At 55.7% G+C, this 15,699-nt stretch overlaps 8 protein-coding genes across 8 annotated transcripts; all 8 read right to left on the bottom strand.

Moving 5' to 3' along the window:
• Positions 1-256: 256 nt before the first annotated feature.
• On the bottom strand, positions 257-2,497 carry DQ04_00441060 (trichohyalin; the record flags this gene model as incomplete). Its single annotated transcript, XM_009309005.1, has 1 exon — positions 257-2,497. One exon carries the CDS (start codon positions 2,495-2,497, stop codon positions 257-259), a length of 2,241 nt encoding a protein of 746 aa, XP_009307280.1.
• Positions 2,498-2,641: 144 nt separating this feature from the next.
• DQ04_00441070 (hypothetical protein) lies at positions 2,642-3,592 on the bottom strand (the record flags this gene model as incomplete). The annotated part of the gene is made up of 1 exon (XM_009309006.1): positions 2,642-3,592. The coding sequence occupies one exon, from the start codon at positions 3,590-3,592 to the stop codon at positions 2,642-2,644; it is 951 nt and encodes a 316-aa protein (XP_009307281.1).
• A 1,828-nt stretch (positions 3,593-5,420) lies between these two features.
• Positions 5,421-6,518, bottom strand: DQ04_00441080 (hypothetical protein; the record flags this gene model as incomplete). The annotated part of the gene is made up of 1 exon (XM_009309007.1): positions 5,421-6,518. The coding sequence occupies one exon, from the start codon at positions 6,516-6,518 to the stop codon at positions 5,421-5,423; it is 1,098 nt and encodes a 365-aa protein (XP_009307282.1).
• A 441-nt stretch (positions 6,519-6,959) lies between these two features.
• DQ04_00441090 (hypothetical protein) lies at positions 6,960-8,072 on the bottom strand (the record flags this gene model as incomplete). The annotated part of the gene is made up of 1 exon (XM_009309008.1): positions 6,960-8,072. The coding sequence occupies one exon, from the start codon at positions 8,070-8,072 to the stop codon at positions 6,960-6,962; it is 1,113 nt and encodes a 370-aa protein (XP_009307283.1).
• Positions 8,073-8,278: 206 nt separating this feature from the next.
• On the bottom strand, positions 8,279-9,496 carry DQ04_00441100 (geranylgeranyltransferase type I beta subunit; the record flags this gene model as incomplete). The annotated part of the gene is made up of 1 exon (XM_009309009.1): positions 8,279-9,496. One exon carries the CDS (start codon positions 9,494-9,496, stop codon positions 8,279-8,281), a length of 1,218 nt encoding a protein of 405 aa, XP_009307284.1.
• Positions 9,497-9,864: 368 nt separating this feature from the next.
• DQ04_00441110 (NET1-associated nuclear protein 1 (U3 small nucleolar RNA-associated protein 17)) lies at positions 9,865-12,147 on the bottom strand (the record flags this gene model as incomplete). The annotated part of the gene is made up of 1 exon (XM_009309010.1): positions 9,865-12,147. The coding sequence occupies one exon, from the start codon at positions 12,145-12,147 to the stop codon at positions 9,865-9,867; it is 2,283 nt and encodes a 760-aa protein (XP_009307285.1).
• Positions 12,148-12,577: 430 nt separating this feature from the next.
• On the bottom strand, positions 12,578-13,861 carry DQ04_00441120 (putative carbonic anhydrase-like protein; the record flags this gene model as incomplete). The annotated part of the gene is made up of 1 exon (XM_009309011.1): positions 12,578-13,861. One exon carries the CDS (start codon positions 13,859-13,861, stop codon positions 12,578-12,580), a length of 1,284 nt encoding a protein of 427 aa, XP_009307286.1.
• A 505-nt stretch (positions 13,862-14,366) lies between these two features.
• DQ04_00441130 (hypothetical protein) lies at positions 14,367-14,942 on the bottom strand (the record flags this gene model as incomplete). Its single annotated transcript, XM_009309012.1, has 1 exon — positions 14,367-14,942. One exon carries the CDS (start codon positions 14,940-14,942, stop codon positions 14,367-14,369), a length of 576 nt encoding a protein of 191 aa, XP_009307287.1.
• Positions 14,943-15,699: the final 757 nt, after the last annotated feature.

A 15,699-nucleotide genomic window follows, 5' to 3' on the forward strand; every position in this document is an offset into this window, starting at 1 on the left:
AAAAAAAAAAAAAGGCATACTCGAACGAAAAGAAATCAGTACTCCATGGCGACTCCGCGTGAGGGAAGTGGCACAGACTCTTTTGGGCAGCGGCACTGACTGCACAACCGGGTGAAAAGCAGGAAAATACAACATCCTGTCGACGATAAAGGGGGAGAAGTCAAAGCCCACCATGGAGAAAACCCCAGAGAGAGAGAGAGGGGCAGAGAGAGAGAGAGAGAGAGAAAGGAGAGACACACACAATCACCCAAATACTTCAAGTAGTTTGCGCATGTGCACGGACATAACATTTGAGCGCCGTCTTTTGAAGTGAAACGGCCTCCAATGTGTCCTTCTCAGCGGTTGTCTGTTGCTCCAGTTCGGCACACTTTTCCTGCAGCTGGCGCATCCTCTCTGTCAAGGCAGCGAGTTCCTCCTGAACACGTTGCCGCTGCGTCATGACCCCATACGAGACGGTGTGCCAATCACTTGCTGTTGCGACTGTGGCTAATGGACCATCAAAAGGGAGATGAGCCTCAACGCACGCCTCCATGAGGAGGAGTGTGCACCGCAACGACTCCACTTCATCCTTCGCCTCGGCTGTGACGCCGTTACATAACGCCGCATTATCGAATGCGTCGCGCTCGCGCTCCAGCCGCGCTGACTCCGAAGATAGCTCCTCCAAGTGTTGGCGCAGCGCATTCTCGTGGTCGACACCTTGAAGCTGCACGGCCCGCATCTCGCGCCGCATTGCCGCCTTCAATCGCGTGAAACGTTCGATCTCCCGCAGCATCGCATCGCGCCGTCGCTGCTCCTTGGCGTCAAGTAGCAATGACTGCCGACTGCCTTCCGCAAGCGGCACCCGACACGCACAGTGCGCACGCAGCCGCTCAAGCTCAATGCACTCGCACCTATTCGCAGACTCCACGGCCCAGAGGGCTTCGCGCGCAGCGCGCTCCTCCCCCACCAGCGCCGCCTGCCGCAACTCCCAAGTCTCTCTCGCCCATGCACAGCCACTGCGTCTCGTGTCGTTGCCGTCGCATGATTGCTCCGCCCACCAGCGGCCCATCACTTCGAGCTCCCGTTTTTCCTCAAGCAACGCGGCGCGCGACTGCCGCAACTCCCCCCACCGCTTGTCCAGCCGCCGCAGTTCCGCCTCTACGTCTTGGCGGCGCACGGACACCACGCTTGCTGCTGGCGTGTGCGGAGGTGCACTGTCGTCTGTGGAGCACGACTCAGAACGTAGGTGCACCTCCTCTTCAAGCGTTGCCACCCGCGATCTTCTGCGTGCGATGTCGTCCAGCAGCCGTTCTCGCCGCTGCTGGGCGGCCAGCACATTGCTGCGGATCCGCTCCGCTTGCAGCACTGTATGCCTCACCTCCTCATTCATCGCCCTCGCGACGCGAGCACGCTCGCTATCGGCGCGCACCATCTCTAGCTGCAGCTCCCTATCGCACTCGCAGCGGAGAGCAGCCACGCGCAAGCTACATGTGTCGTTGAGAGCGTCCACCTGACTTCGCTGCTCGTCGAACTTTTCCTTCCGGCGCTTCGCGCTCTGCAGGATGTCGTGCTGCCTCTCCTCCAAACGTTCCTGCTCCTTCGCAAAGCTGCGGCTGGTTTCCCGCAGCCCCTCGAGTGTCTTCTCCAGCGCCGCGCTGCCTTTGCGTTCCTGCTGAATAAATGTGTAGAGGGTCCCAATTTCACGCCTCACAGCGCGAAGCTCCGCTTCCACTTCCTCGGGGTCGGCCGCATCACCCACCGCCAGAGCCAAGCTCTCTCCCCCCTCAATTGGGGCCCATCCCTGCTGCTGCAGAAAGGAGTCTATTGCCGCATGGGATATGTGAAAAGAGAGAAGTCGCTCTTGCAGCACCTTCGCGTCACGCACCGCCAGAACCAAAACGCAGAGAGATGGCCGCCACTCGCCGGTACGACCACTGGGGAAGAGAAACTGCCGGGCGTGCACCTCCTGCACCCACCAGACATTCACCACCACACGCTGCGTTCCCCCACGCCTAAGGATGAGGCGCATCAGAAGCGACGAGGAGCGGACGACATGACAGAAGGATGCACTCCCCTTCACTATATCCAACAACGCATCGTACTCCACGGCACTGGTGATCGCTACGTAGCCCCCCAGTGCATCTGGAAAGAGCTTTGCCGTGACTTCGACGCCACCCTTCACAATATCATGGTGCGGCTGAAAGAGGACTAAGGATGCCTCAACACCAGCATCGTCAGCAAGAGACGCAGACACCATCTGGCGAGTCACACCACTCAGAGACAGATCGCCCACCAAGACATCCTCAACACCCATCATCACCATGTCCCAGCCCACCTCTTCCCTCACAGTCGCCACACCTTCGCTGCTGCTGCACACGGCAGTGCATACATGCTGCACGACAAGATCTGCTGCAGCTTCCACGTTACACGCAGAGGCGGGCGCGGGGAGTTGCGCCGCTTTAAGGATGGCCGAGACAGCGCTACAGTCACCCTCCCTGCATGCCACCAGAATATTCATTTCTTCCGACACCGACCATAGACGAAAGAGAGAAACAAAGAACACCGAGCTCGGGAAAACAACAACAGAAAACAAACGAGAAGAATGCATGAGAACCATCTGCTGGAGAGACGTACTCACAATAACATTCACAATCAACATAAACTACAGAGATGTCGCACCTCCGGTCAAACGCTTCCCCACCGTTGCGTTTGAGCCAGCAGCAGGCGACGCACCTCCAACGATAGGCTCGAGAACATCCAGCAGCATCTGCACTGCCGTGCTCGAGAGGTCTAGTTCACTCCAGTTTTCTTCATGTACGGGGCGGGCACCACACGACGCCGTCAAGCCGCAAAATTCATCGCCCAGCGCTGCTGTATTGAAGCACTTCACTCTGTCCAAGTAGCGGCACGCGTCGCCGACGTCAGCCGCCACAACCGCCACACTACGCACAGACTCTCGCTGTAGCCCCTCGTGGTGCTGCATCGCCCACAGATGCCGGTCGTTGATGAACCAGAAGGAAAACACACACTGCGCACCACACCCATTCGGCTGCAGTTGTGCGAGCGAAACGCGGAGCGACAACCGTTCGACGTGATCGTTGAACGATGGACTAGCCACCAGCGCCGCCACCACGGCATCAAGCTCCTCCACCGTCTCAAGAAACACATAGGAAGAGGAGGAGCAGACCGGCACCACGCACTTGTGTGACCGCGCCAGAGTGTCACCACCGCCACCACCACCACCACCGGCTGCAGGCCGCAGAAGATGCGCGAGGGGACGGCCGCAGTCCAGCGCGTCGCCGCTGAAGGCGACCACCGACACACTGAAACGCGCGACCGGCGCGTCGACCGCCAGGCGGCGAAGAAGATGACTTGGCGCTCCGTACAGCGGGCGCAGCAGGCGATCGACCGCAGTCTTACCCACGAGAACAGCCGCATGCTCACCGCCACAACGCCCAGCCGCTGTGTGAGCGGCGACAACGTCGTCCACAACCGCCGCCGACACCGAGGACGGGGTGCGGTGGCCGGCGAAAGTCAGCCCCCCGTACGCGAGCCGCATCTCCTGCACGACATCGTCAAAGGGGGAAAGCAGGTGCAGCAGCACCGACGTCATCGACGTGTGTGTGTGTGTGTGTGTGGAACAGAAGCTGGGATCTTTGCGAGGAGGAAACAGCAGCTGGCCTCGCTCTGGTCAAGCCATGCGACAAAGCAATATATACCCCGAAACCAAACCAGAGCAAATCAGGAAGCGGATGCCCACACAAACACAAGCACACATCAAAAAGCACGACACCCAGCACTCCAGCACACTGCGGAGAACTCCGCAATACCCCAGGCAATATATCAGAGACCGTCGCGCAGTTCACCCAACAAAAAAGAAACAAACAAAGCAAAATAAGATAAGAAAACTAATCAGGTTCCACAGCTAAACAGCACAAACGCAGACATAAGTACTGTGGCGGATACTCTGCACGACAGCAGGGCCAGACAAGCACCGCAAGAACAACATAGAAAAATGAATCTATTACAGCTCCTGAGAATCTTGATCAGAGCTCTGAATGCAATTGCAGAAGACTCAGCAAGCTGCAACGCAGGCCAGTGCCGCTGCCGTCGAGCATCAGAGCCTTCGTGTCGTTCAAGTCACTCCGTGCGGCGTTTTCCACGACTGCTGTTGCGGCGTCCGTCAGCGCACTTCCGGCCCTCTGTGGACTCGCTGTTTCTGCGTCCACCCTCTTCCTGGCGTCCTCCTCCGCAGCTGCCTCCTGAAGCCTCTTCCTTTCCGCCTCCTCACGCGTCTTCCTTTCATCTTCGTGGCAGCCATCTCTGCTTCAGCCCTGCGTGTCGGTTCGATAATCTCGCCGAACTTTGCTTTGATCTTCTTCGTTGCGGTCATGGCCGTGGCCCACAGCGCAGCAGATGCATTCACGTCGTCCTTACAGCATATCACGTACTTCTTGACCTCTGCACTTGACTCGGTTACGTCGTCTGCTTTCTTTTGCGCAGCAGTAAGATCAGCGTCCCGTCTCCCAACTAATTTCTTCAATTCTTCTTCCCGCACCGAGACGTTGGTCTGATGTTGCTTTATCATCTTTATCTTGATGTTCGAAGCATTAAGCAAGAACTCCATGTTTATATAGGCATTGGCAAACTCACGCACCGCTTCAGCGGCCGCCTTTGCCGCACCTGTATTCGTTTTTATTTTATCCACCTTGTTCTTGGCAACCTGAACTGCTTCGTAATGGATGCTGAAATTTACCACTGCCGCTTCAGCTTTTTTCAAGTCTTTTTTCGATTCCTAGCAGCGTCGTTGTCACATCTTCTGCTCAGCGACCAAATCACCACCACCACCCTCCTCCAGCGGCAGTGGGCGAAGCGACGAGGACCCCCGGGCGCCGCCGCCATTCCCCGCCGCAGCTGTGTGCCCAGCAACAGCAGCACCCGCCACGCACACGCAGGCACAGCACAGCGCGAAGGCAAACACGTGGCGTTGCATCATCTGCCTTGTCACTACTCCAACGACTCCGCCTGCATGCATGCACGGCACAGAGCGAACAAGAGAGAAGCACCATGGGGGACGCAGCACAGGAGCCAACACCACAGCAGCCCGCCCGCGCCCCAGCGCATCACGCAGGAGGCACCGCTCGGCCACAGGAGCACAGCATTAGGGGCGGAGCACAGTGCCCCGAAAGAAATCCAAGCCCAACAAAACATAAACTAAGAGAGAAAAACAACGCCCACAGCTCCACAGCAGACACGGTGTGTGCGAGGACGCCCCGTGCCGTACTGCGGAGCAACTTTAGAACGACGAGCCCACAGGGGGGCGGAGGCAAGTATTAAAGAAGGGTATAAGAATGTTTATAGCAGCTGGCGAGAGGTATCCCCCACCGGGGCTGCACGCAATTAGAATGGGGGCGCCGCCTCCCCCTTTAGTTGTGCGCTGCTCAGCACACCGCAACGCAGGCCAGTGCAGACAGCAGCAGCGGCGCACGCACCCACACAGGACGGCCGCTGCCGTCGAGCATCACAGCCTTCTTGGTGTTCAAGTCACTCAGTTCAGCGGTCTGCTTGTCTGTTGTTACGGTGTCCGCCACCGACTTGGCGTCCTTTCCCTGCGCAGCGACTGCGTCTGCCCTCTTCCTGGCCTCCTTCGCAGCGGCCTCCTGAAGCTCCTTGCTTTCCTCCTCTTCTCGCAGTGTCCTTTCCTTAGCCTGACGTTGTTCCTCTTCCTGCGCAAGTTGTTGCTCCTCTTTCTCCTTGGCAGCCCTCATTTGTTCTTCCTTGATGGCCTCTTCACGCTTTTTCCTTTCCACCTCCTCAAGCCTTCTCCTTTCCGCTTCGTCGCGTTGTTTCTGCTCCTTCTGGGCAGCCTTCAATTGTTCTTCTGCCCTGGCAGCCCTTTCCGCTTCTGCCTTTCGCGCCGGTTCGGTAATCTCGTCGAACTTTTTTTTGATGTTCTCCAATGCAGTCATTGCAAGTTTCCGTAGCTCAACTGCTGTCGCCGTGTCACCCTCAGAGTCAAGTATTGCTGCATTGACCCTCTCGGTCCAATTAGCCATAACAAGCGATACGTTTTCTGGTTTCAAAGAAGCGTCCAGGACAGCAGCATCAGTCAAAAATGTGTTTATCATGTCTTTTTTTCCCTTTGTTGTTTGGAGTGAAACATCAATGGTATTCAAGGCAATGGTAAACCGGGTCAATTCTCCCGCGACAGCCCTTTCCACACCTGTTGTTTCCCTCATTTTATCCACCTCGCTCTTGGCTGTCTTAACTGTGCTGTATTCACTACTGATACTTTCCACTGCCGCTTCAGCCTTTCTCAAGTATTCTTCGAGCTTCGTTACCTCTGCTTTTACCTTCTGTTTTGCCTCTTCCACAGACAGCGGCTTACTACTTGCCTCCTCCAGCGGCAGTGGGCGAAGCGACGAGGACCCCCGGGCGCCGCCGCCATTCCCCGCCGCAGCTGTGCGCCCAGCAGCAGCACCCGCCACGCACACGCAGGCACAGCACAGCGCGAGGGCAAACACGTGGCGTTGCATCATCTGCCTTGTCACTACTCCAGCGACTCCGCCTGCCTGCACGGCACAGAGCGAACAAGAGAGAAGCGCCATGGGGGACACAGCACAGGAGCCAACACCACAGCAGCCCGCCCGCGCCCCAGCGCATCACGCAGGAGGCACCGCTCGGCCACAGGAGCACAGCATTAGGGGCGGAGCACAGTGCCCCGAAAGAAATCCAAGCCCAACAAAACATAAACTAAGAGAGAAAAACAACGCCCACAGCCCCGCGGCAGACACGGTGTGTGCGAGGGCGTCCCGTGTCGTACTGCGGAGCAACTTTAGAACGCCGAGCCCGCAGGGGGGCGGAGTCAAGTATTAAAGAGGGGTATAAGAATGTTTATAGCAGCTGGCGAGAGGTATCCCCCACCGGGGCTGCACGCAATTAGAATGGGGGCGCCGCCTCCCCCTTTAGTTGTGCGCTGCTCAGCACACCGCAACGCAGGCCAGTGCAGTCAGCAGCAGGAGCAGCAGCGGCGCACGCACCCACACAGGACGGCCGCTGCCGTCGGGCATCAGAGCCTTCGCGTCACTCAAGTCACTCAGTTCAGCGGTCTGCTTGACTGTTGTTACGGTGTCCGTCACCGACTTAGCGTCCATTTCCTGCGCAGCGACTGCGTCCGTCAGCGCACTGCCGGCCATCTGTGCACTCGCTGCCTCTGCCTCTGCCTCTGCCCTCTTTGTGGTTTCTTCGTCCACAGAAGCAGCCTCCTGAACCTTCTTGCTTTCCTCCTCTTCTCGTAGTGTCCTTTCCTTAGCCTGACGTTGTTGCTCCTCTTTCTCCTTGGCAGCCTTCATTTGTTCTTCCTTGGCCGCCTTCTCACGCTGTTTACGTTCCTCTTCGTCGCGTTGTTCCTTTTCCTTCTTGGCAGCCTCGCCAGCCTTGCGTATCCGTTCGGTGATCTCGTCGAACTTTGCTTTGATATCCGCCTTTGCGGTCTTGACAATATCCCGCAGCTCTACTGCCATTCCCGTGTATTCCTCACAGCCCTTCGTCTCATTCTTGGCCTTTTCACTCAACGTGGCTACGTCGTCTGTTATCTTTTTCAAATCAGCAGTAAGAGCAGTGCTCACACTCTCAGTTAATTTCTCCAATTCTCCTTTCTTCACCGAGACGCTGGTCTGGTGTTCTTTTATCGTGTTTATCCTGAGCCCTGCAGTCTTAGGAAAGTGGCCCATGTTTGTATAGGCACTGTCGAACTTTTTGATCGCGTCAGCGGCCTCCTTCGTCACACCTGGAGTCTCCTTCATTTTATCCACCTCGTCCTTGTCTGTCTTAACTGCGTTGTATTCACTGGTGACTTTCGTCACTGCCGCTTCAGCCTCTCTCAAGTATTTTTCGATTTCTTGCAGAGTCGCTTCCACCTTCTCTTTTGCTTTTTCCACAGTCAGCGTATCACCACCTCCCTGCCCCAGCGGCAGTGGGTGAAGCGACGAGGACCCCCCGGCGCCGCCACCATTCCCCGCCGCAGCACCAGTCACGCACGCGCAGGCAAAGCACAGCGCGAGGGCAAACACGTGGCGCATATTCATTACCATCATTAGCGCTTCTCTTCACCATTCCACGTGGATGAGAGGAAAAAAAAAGAGGACCGGGCACATAAATCCACACCAGGACGTGCATATGGATATGAATAAATAGGGAGAAACAGGAGGACGAACAAAAAAATAAATGCCACATCAATGGCGTATTGCCATTGAAATTTCACAGCACGTGGCGTCACAATATAGAAAAATGTGCCCCCTCAGGAATCGTCATAAAAGGATGATAGAGTTGGTGTCACGGGATCCACGAGATTCGGAAGCCCCGTTTGGCGTGCCGTTACCCACGAACAGCCGTACACCGGGTGCGGCGGCCGAAGGAGTGGCGTGTTGAGGGGTTGAATGTGTTGAAGGAGGCCTGAAAGCCCCAGGCAGGAGTGAACCACGTCTGCGCTCATGTCAATACACTTCGCAATACCACCCTTTCTGCAGTTGGTGCAGGCATTTATGAACCGCACGATGGGGAGCGGATCCACGAGGGCGATGGCATCGGCGTGAAGGATGCCGAGAGTGGAGCCGATCCAGTGTGCATAACAGGTATCGCAGTCCTTCTGCGGCCTTCCCTGATATCCAACAGGCGGCGGTATTGCCCCAACACCTCCCACAAACTTCTCCACGCCAGGGCCCGCCGCCACGCGGGCGGTGCAATACCGCAGCAGTGAATGACGGCGACTGCGCGTCAGCCAAGACATCGCGCCGGCGAGGGCCAGGGAGGCCACCGCGCAGAACGTCATGCCTCCATGTGACTCGGCCCCCGGCACAGCGCCAAAGCCGCCCTCGTGTGGGTTCCAGCAGCGCTGGATAAACGCCACAGCATTCTCTAGGACTCCCTGAAGGGACGGTATAGTGGATAATGGAAGTGGTGCACACAGCAACGCCATCGTGATGAGGGCAGAGTAACTGAAACGGAGGTCTATCTCCGCAATGGCAGGGGCTGCCTTGAAGGCGCCCCGATACGATACGTCCAGCGGGCTGCAATCGTATCCTACTTGGCACGACAAAACAAACGACATGACCCGGTCTTTACAGAGCCATTCGGAGGAAGCCTTCTGGAGCGTGCCACAGGTGTTCAAAACGTGAAGAGCACACTGTGTCATGGTCAGCGTGGCGCTCGTAGTGTACGCGAGCACGGGCTCAGGATGAAACCCCCCTGTGCCAGGACTGTAACAGAGTTGCAACTCCGCCAACAGATTCTTCTTGTCTGCGTTGCAGTCTCCATCGCCAGCAAGCCACTCCGCACCAAGCATGTCGCTGCCCACCACGACCATGTAGAGAAGGAGCAATCGCTGCGGGTGCATCTCCTGGGTTCCCACAGCAGGCACACGCCGCCGAAGGCTATCGAAGAAACTCAAATGGGCTAAGCGGTCATGCAACACCTGCAGCACCTCATCTTCAAGTTCTGAGGCCACAGGGTGGAGCATCAGAGGTAGGCGCCCGTTGCGTCTTCCAGCTTGACTAGAGGACTTTAGAGTTACAGAGCAGAGAATAAAGGCACGGAAATCATTTCTTGTCTGCAGCTCCCCTCAGTAAGTACACACGAGACAAGCAATGGGTGAAAACATAATACACCAGTGTGAGCATTAACAATGAAGGAATTCTCTCTCCCCCTTCCCTCTGTATTTTCTTCTGCCTTCCTGCTTCTCTTTAACTGCATATCCTTAAACGACTGATTTCCCTTTTTTGTTTTTGCGCTCCTCCTCCTCCTCNTTTTTTTTTCTTTCCTGTCGCTCTCCTTTTTCCCTCCACGATCGGTGCTACGATTCTTCGTTACTTAGCGAGGGATGTGCTCTCAGAGTGTCGGGATGCCGGCCCGCCTCTTGAGGTACGACGAGAGCACGGAGCTCATGGGCGGCGCCGTGTACGCGGCGTCCGCCAGAACCTCCGTCAGCCACTTCTTCGCCTCTGCTGCGCGGACGGCGTTGCTGAGCGCCGCCTCCTCCTCGTTCTCCGGCCTGCCAGCGTGCGCAACGTCGTGGAAGAAGTGGCGCAGCTGCTGTCGATGCTCACCATCGTCGCGATGGCTCGACGCCAGCTTGCCTTCCCCCTCAAACTGCTCCACACGCACCTCCTCGCTCTTTGAGAGCGCAACGTGCAGCACGCAGAAACCTGAAACGTCGTCTACCACCGCCACACGCTCCTTATCTGCACCAGGCAGGCACTTCATGAGGGCAATACGATGCGGTGTGACACCCACGGCGTGCCCCAACTCTGTCCCTGCTCTGTCAGACGCACCGCACAACTCCAAGAGGTCACCATCACTGGTCGCCACCAACACCGATGTGGCGCCGTACGAGCAAAGAGCCGACACACCACTCTGCTTCGCCTCCCAGACAACGGCATTTCGGTGCGGTGACACCAGCGACCAGAAGTAAACACGGGACTCATCTCGGGCCACCACAGTGCGGCACTCTGTGAGTAGCTGCAAGTCTCGCAGTGGTGCGAGTGAGAACGACTGTGTGAGGACGAGCACACGGTGCCACGGCTGCCCTGAACGGAGGTCCACTGCACTGTACACATGCACATTGTCGTCCGAGACGAAACACAGTGAGACATCAGCGGATAATATCATGTCCTTCACGAGATGAGATGGTGTCGCCGAAGAAGATTTGTTGACCCAACTTTTCTGTCCCGTGGCGTATGCGTCGTTAGCGTCTTCATCAGCCTCACCCCAGCACTTCATTGTGTCCGTACTGAGTGTGAAAACGCGTCGCCGCACGCCATCAGTTTGCAGTGCGAGCACGCGGCTGCGATGAGGAGAGTAAATAGTCTGTGTCTCGATGTGACGTTTGGCACCTGTGTCGTAAACCCAGAAGCGCAGCAAAGGCGGAAGCGCAGTACCCCTAAACTCCTCATATGTCACAATTGTACGGTTGTCGTCGAGAGTGCCTACGTGTTGGATACCATGCCGCGGGGGACTTGGAATAGTTTCCATCTGCGAAGAGATGTGAAGTGAGTACAGTGCCTGCTGCGTGAAGGGGTCACACACACGCACCACGTTTGGTAAACCCGTTAGAATTACCGCAGGTTGACCCATCCAGCGTCCCACAACCAACCCACTGCACGCCTCACCGGTAGACCACTGCACACCTTCAATAGACTTCTCCACACGCATCTGCAGGAGGTCGAGTGCGGCGAGCGTGGACTCTGCGCAAGCCATGAGAAGTTGTGATCCATTGGATCGCGAGGGTACAATACAACGAATAGGTCCCAAACTGCATCCTATCTTTTTATAGGTGTAGGAGGACATGTTCCACACTAGCATGACCGCTTCATGAGCACCTGAGTAGAGGGAGTTACCATCCACGGAGAAACTTAGTGCGATCAGTGGGGTGTGATGCCAATGATCTGCAAAGTGGTGGTTGTCTGTGATGGAAGGATAGACTACCAATTCGCCGCGCGTGCCGCCCACAGCCACACAATTTGCAACGGTGCTACACGCCACGCTTTGTATGTTAATAGGCAAGGAGAGTTGTCGGGGTTTGTGGGCATCACGCTCGCCATACAGAGAGTACTGCGCCCACTTTTCACCGCGCTGGCCGACGAGGACGAGACCGGTCGACCTACCTGTAGCCATGGTGCAGTCACGCAGCGTTTCGGGGATGGAGATTATCAGCTTCGCCTGCAGGATTGCCGTGTCCCGCAGTGACACCTCGTAGACGCCAGACGGCATGAGGAAGATGCAGTGCAGCTCCCCGCCTGCCTCGTGGAAGTGGGCCTCCAGAATACCCTGCTCTTTTAGCGACTTCTTCTTCCCGGTCACGCCCCGACGAGCCGACACCACGGGCTTGTCACCCGCAGCAGCCGGGGCTTCGTTGCCCAGCTTTATTGAGGACGACGCCAGTAGCTTCACGTTGTCGAGGGAAAGCTGAAACCAGTTGGCCTCTGCGTCAACGACGTGAAGGTGCACGTCACCGCTCGCCGTCTCGACGGCATACAGGCCAACGACGCGTCCCCCGCTGAGCCTTTCCACGCGGAACTTCTTGAGGTTCTTCGGTGCATAAAACGCAACGCTAGCGTCCTCTGCGACGCACACGGCGTCCTTGCAAAAGGCGAAAAGATGCGGCGACGCCATGCTGGGGTGAAGGCCCTTCTGCGACTCAAGGCACCGCGAATATCTCTGCTCACCTGTGTGAGTTATGGGTGCGTGTACGTGCGTGTGTGTGTGTGCGCGCTCTCTCTCTCTCTCTACTACCCCACGCCCCAGCGCACAAACGACATGAAGGACAACACCAACAACAAAAAGAAGAATCAGGCGAGATCAAAACACAACCCCAACGACGTGCTGCGCAAACATGTGTACAGACCCCAAAAAAAAAATAAATAAACAACGATCGAACACATTGGTTCTACGCATCCTACTTCATCTGGTCCGCTTCTTGTGGGGGTAACACTCGAAGGCCACACAACCACGCCCGCGAGATACGAACGGTTTCACAAACCACACGCCACACGTACCTCAAATCGTGGGGAATACGCTGACAAAAAAACAACAAAAAACAAGCTCAATATTCAGCTGTTCCATATCCCCCAGAGACGTGCGCCAGCGGCTCCTCCTCAATCCCGCTTTCCCTCAACGAAGTAGCTCCACTCCACCTCCGGTACAACAGAATCGTCACAATGAGGAGCACCGCGGCGGCGCACGTGAACACAAACGCCTCCCTTAGCTTGAACGGACGCGGCCATCCACCGGCATGTCCCCACGAAATATGTGTGGCATTTGTTTGAGATATATTGAGGCTCTGCGTTGGTTTAGTTTCTGTTATGACAGAGTGGTTTTTTACCACCTCGTCGTTTCCCCATACATCCTCACTATGATGGTCACTCTGGTAATAGTCATCCATGTCCCCTTTAGACTTGACCGTCTTGTTGTGCTTTACATCAACGAAACGGTAAACCGCTCGCCCGTTTAGGGGCTGCGTTGGTCGTCTGTTGCCGTAGAAATTACCCTGACGGGACTTATTGAATGCCTCGACAAGTCGTCCCAGCGCCAGTCTCGATATGATCTGAGGGGAGGTCATAACAATGAAACGCACCCCTTCTGTGCATGGCGGCGTTGTCAGCGATCCGTCATAGGCGAGGTAGCTCCCCCGCCGCGGCAACAACTTTGGAATCGCGATGTCCTCAGTGAGTGTGCACGTTGTGATGGCATGCTTCGGTGGGAGCGAGCCCTCCACCAGGATGTGACGGAGGGCGCGCACAGAGGTGGTGTTTAGCTTGTTTGATGCAACAAGTTGCACCGCAACCACCATGCGTTGCGCCTTATTTGATCCCTTCGTGTTCACAAACAAAATGTGAAGCTCCGCGTTCGGCATTGTGCGCGGGAAGACGTGCTCCGCCGGCGAATGGAGGTGCATTGACACGAAGTGGAAGAGTGGCGAATCCGGGTTAGTCGGGTCACGCATGGTGCACGGGCTCGGAGCCTCGTTGTATGGGTCGTCGAGCGAAATGAGGCGCACAGATATTGTGTTCACATCGTTTTCAATCTTGAGTGACACCTTCTCGGCGGTGAAGGCGCAGCCCTCTGAAAACTCCAGTGGACCAAGGTCCTTGCGGTACACCACCTCGTTTGGCGCGAGCTCGGAGAAGGAAATGGGGCTCTGGCGCGACCCCTTCCGGCACGTCTCTGGCCACGTGGAGAGGTCGGTGTAGTCCCATGTCGGGTCCTTTACATCGTCGCGCGGGAGCCCCGCCGTTGTGTAGCTGTTGCTCGCCGAGACGGGGTGTACAAAGGCGTGGGCCTGCAGCACCAGCACCAGCGCCAGCACCAGAAGAAGAACCCTTAACATGCTTGTGCACAGGGACCTAGTTGTATTCGTGTATGAAGTTGTGGCCGGCTGATTGGCAAGCCAATTATTTAGTTAAATTGCCTCACTCTGATATTACGAAATGACTTCAAAAACAAGCGAGCGAGCAAGAAAGAGGGATAGAAAAAGGAAAATAGCAAACAGCAACAACAAAAACAACCAAAAGAGAAATACCATCTTGATCAGCGCCACACAATGCACTCTAGTACGACACTGGCAGCTGCACGGTTTAGTGTGTCCCGAAGGAGAAAGACCTCACGCACAGTTTACCCCCATCATTACCCACCTCCTACTTTGGATTCATATTCTTCATCATTGGGAAGTACTCTTGCTGCCCACGCTCATTCTGCTGCTGTTATTATTGTTGTCGCTGTTGATGTCATTGTTGCTTTCTTCTGTCATTGCAACATCATATCTCCTTAAGTAGACCGTTCATAACACTTCGAATGGATTTTTTTTTTTAAATCCTGCCTCCATCATCTACCCGTTACTGCGTGGCGCTCTCTGTGCCATAGGACTTCTGCGCTGCCGCCCGGCGCGACTCCAAAAAACGCTGCCGCGACAAGTTCCCCTCAGAGCTCGCTGCCGCAGGAGCATTGTCAACCGCCACCGCCACCATGTCAGTCTCATCCGGAATCTCCGCATACTCACCACGCGACGGACGCTTCGACCGTAGATAGAGACATACCATCAGCGCGGTCACCAGCGAAATGAGAAGCAGGCCCGTGAACCACGCGGCAAACGGTAACCACGACGGGGGCCCGTCTTGGCCGAACAGTCCGGCCAGTGCCGTCCGCGTCCCTTCCCGCAGCGTCTTGTTGACGTCGGGTTTGAGCGCTGCGACGCACTCCTTGCGCGCCTTGCCGTGCAGTCCCTTGCAGCTGCTCCCGTCTTTGTACCCGGCGTGCATCGGCCTCGTCGTCTCGTCCTCGCTGCTGTTGGTTAACGCGATGGTCATCGACACAGTACGCTCCACAACTCGTGACAGCGATGCGGTAACACCACCGGACGTCGACAGCGATGTCGAAATATTTTCCGTTGACGTGTTCGTCATTTGTGACATCCTACCACCTCACTCCGCAAACAAGTGAAATGCCTCGCAATACACCCTTCAAACAAACAAACAAACAAAGCACACGTACACAAGGCGCCACGAAAGAAAAAAGAATCAAGTATAACTGTCTGTCGTTTTCGTCCCTGTAGTCGGGGCCCTCAGCGTGGCACCAATCTCTCTTTCCTACTTGGGACATGGAGAGAAAGATAGAGATGGGAACGAGAGAACATATATATATATATATATATGTCTGTGTGTGCGTGTGCAGATGCAGATATATATATATATACATAAATATAAATATATAAATATATAAATAAAAGTATATGCGTATACCCTGCTGGTACATAGAGACATGTCTGTTTGTGTGACAAGGAGATAAAGACACGGAATGGAATAAATCCGTCCGAATATCTTTTTCAAACTTTCATAGATCCCCGTTAGTCCTCTTTCCGTTCTGTCTCAATTCTGCTTGGGGCAATCACCGTTCTGAACCCCCATCTCCTCACCTTCCACACCCTTAGCTGCTGCGTGCTCTCGGATGTATACATGTGCACGTGTGTATGTATGGGGCTGCGGAGTTGGTTTGTTGTGGTGACGCGTATACACCCCTCGCCATTGTGATTCAGCGTAACGATGCTGCAACTATTTTTTGTAACGTTTTAAAAAAAAAAAATTTCCTTTCTTCTTCTTCAGTTGCCGTTGTTTGTATATTGTGTTTCCCTCGTTTTAGTTTGTGGAGGCATGAGAAAAAAACAAACCTTCG

Source organism: Trypanosoma grayi (assembly GCF_000691245.1).
Source record: "Trypanosoma grayi strain ANR4 Tgr_44_V1, whole genome shotgun sequence".
Taxonomy (NCBI): domain Eukaryota; phylum Euglenozoa; class Kinetoplastea; order Trypanosomatida; family Trypanosomatidae; genus Trypanosoma; species Trypanosoma grayi.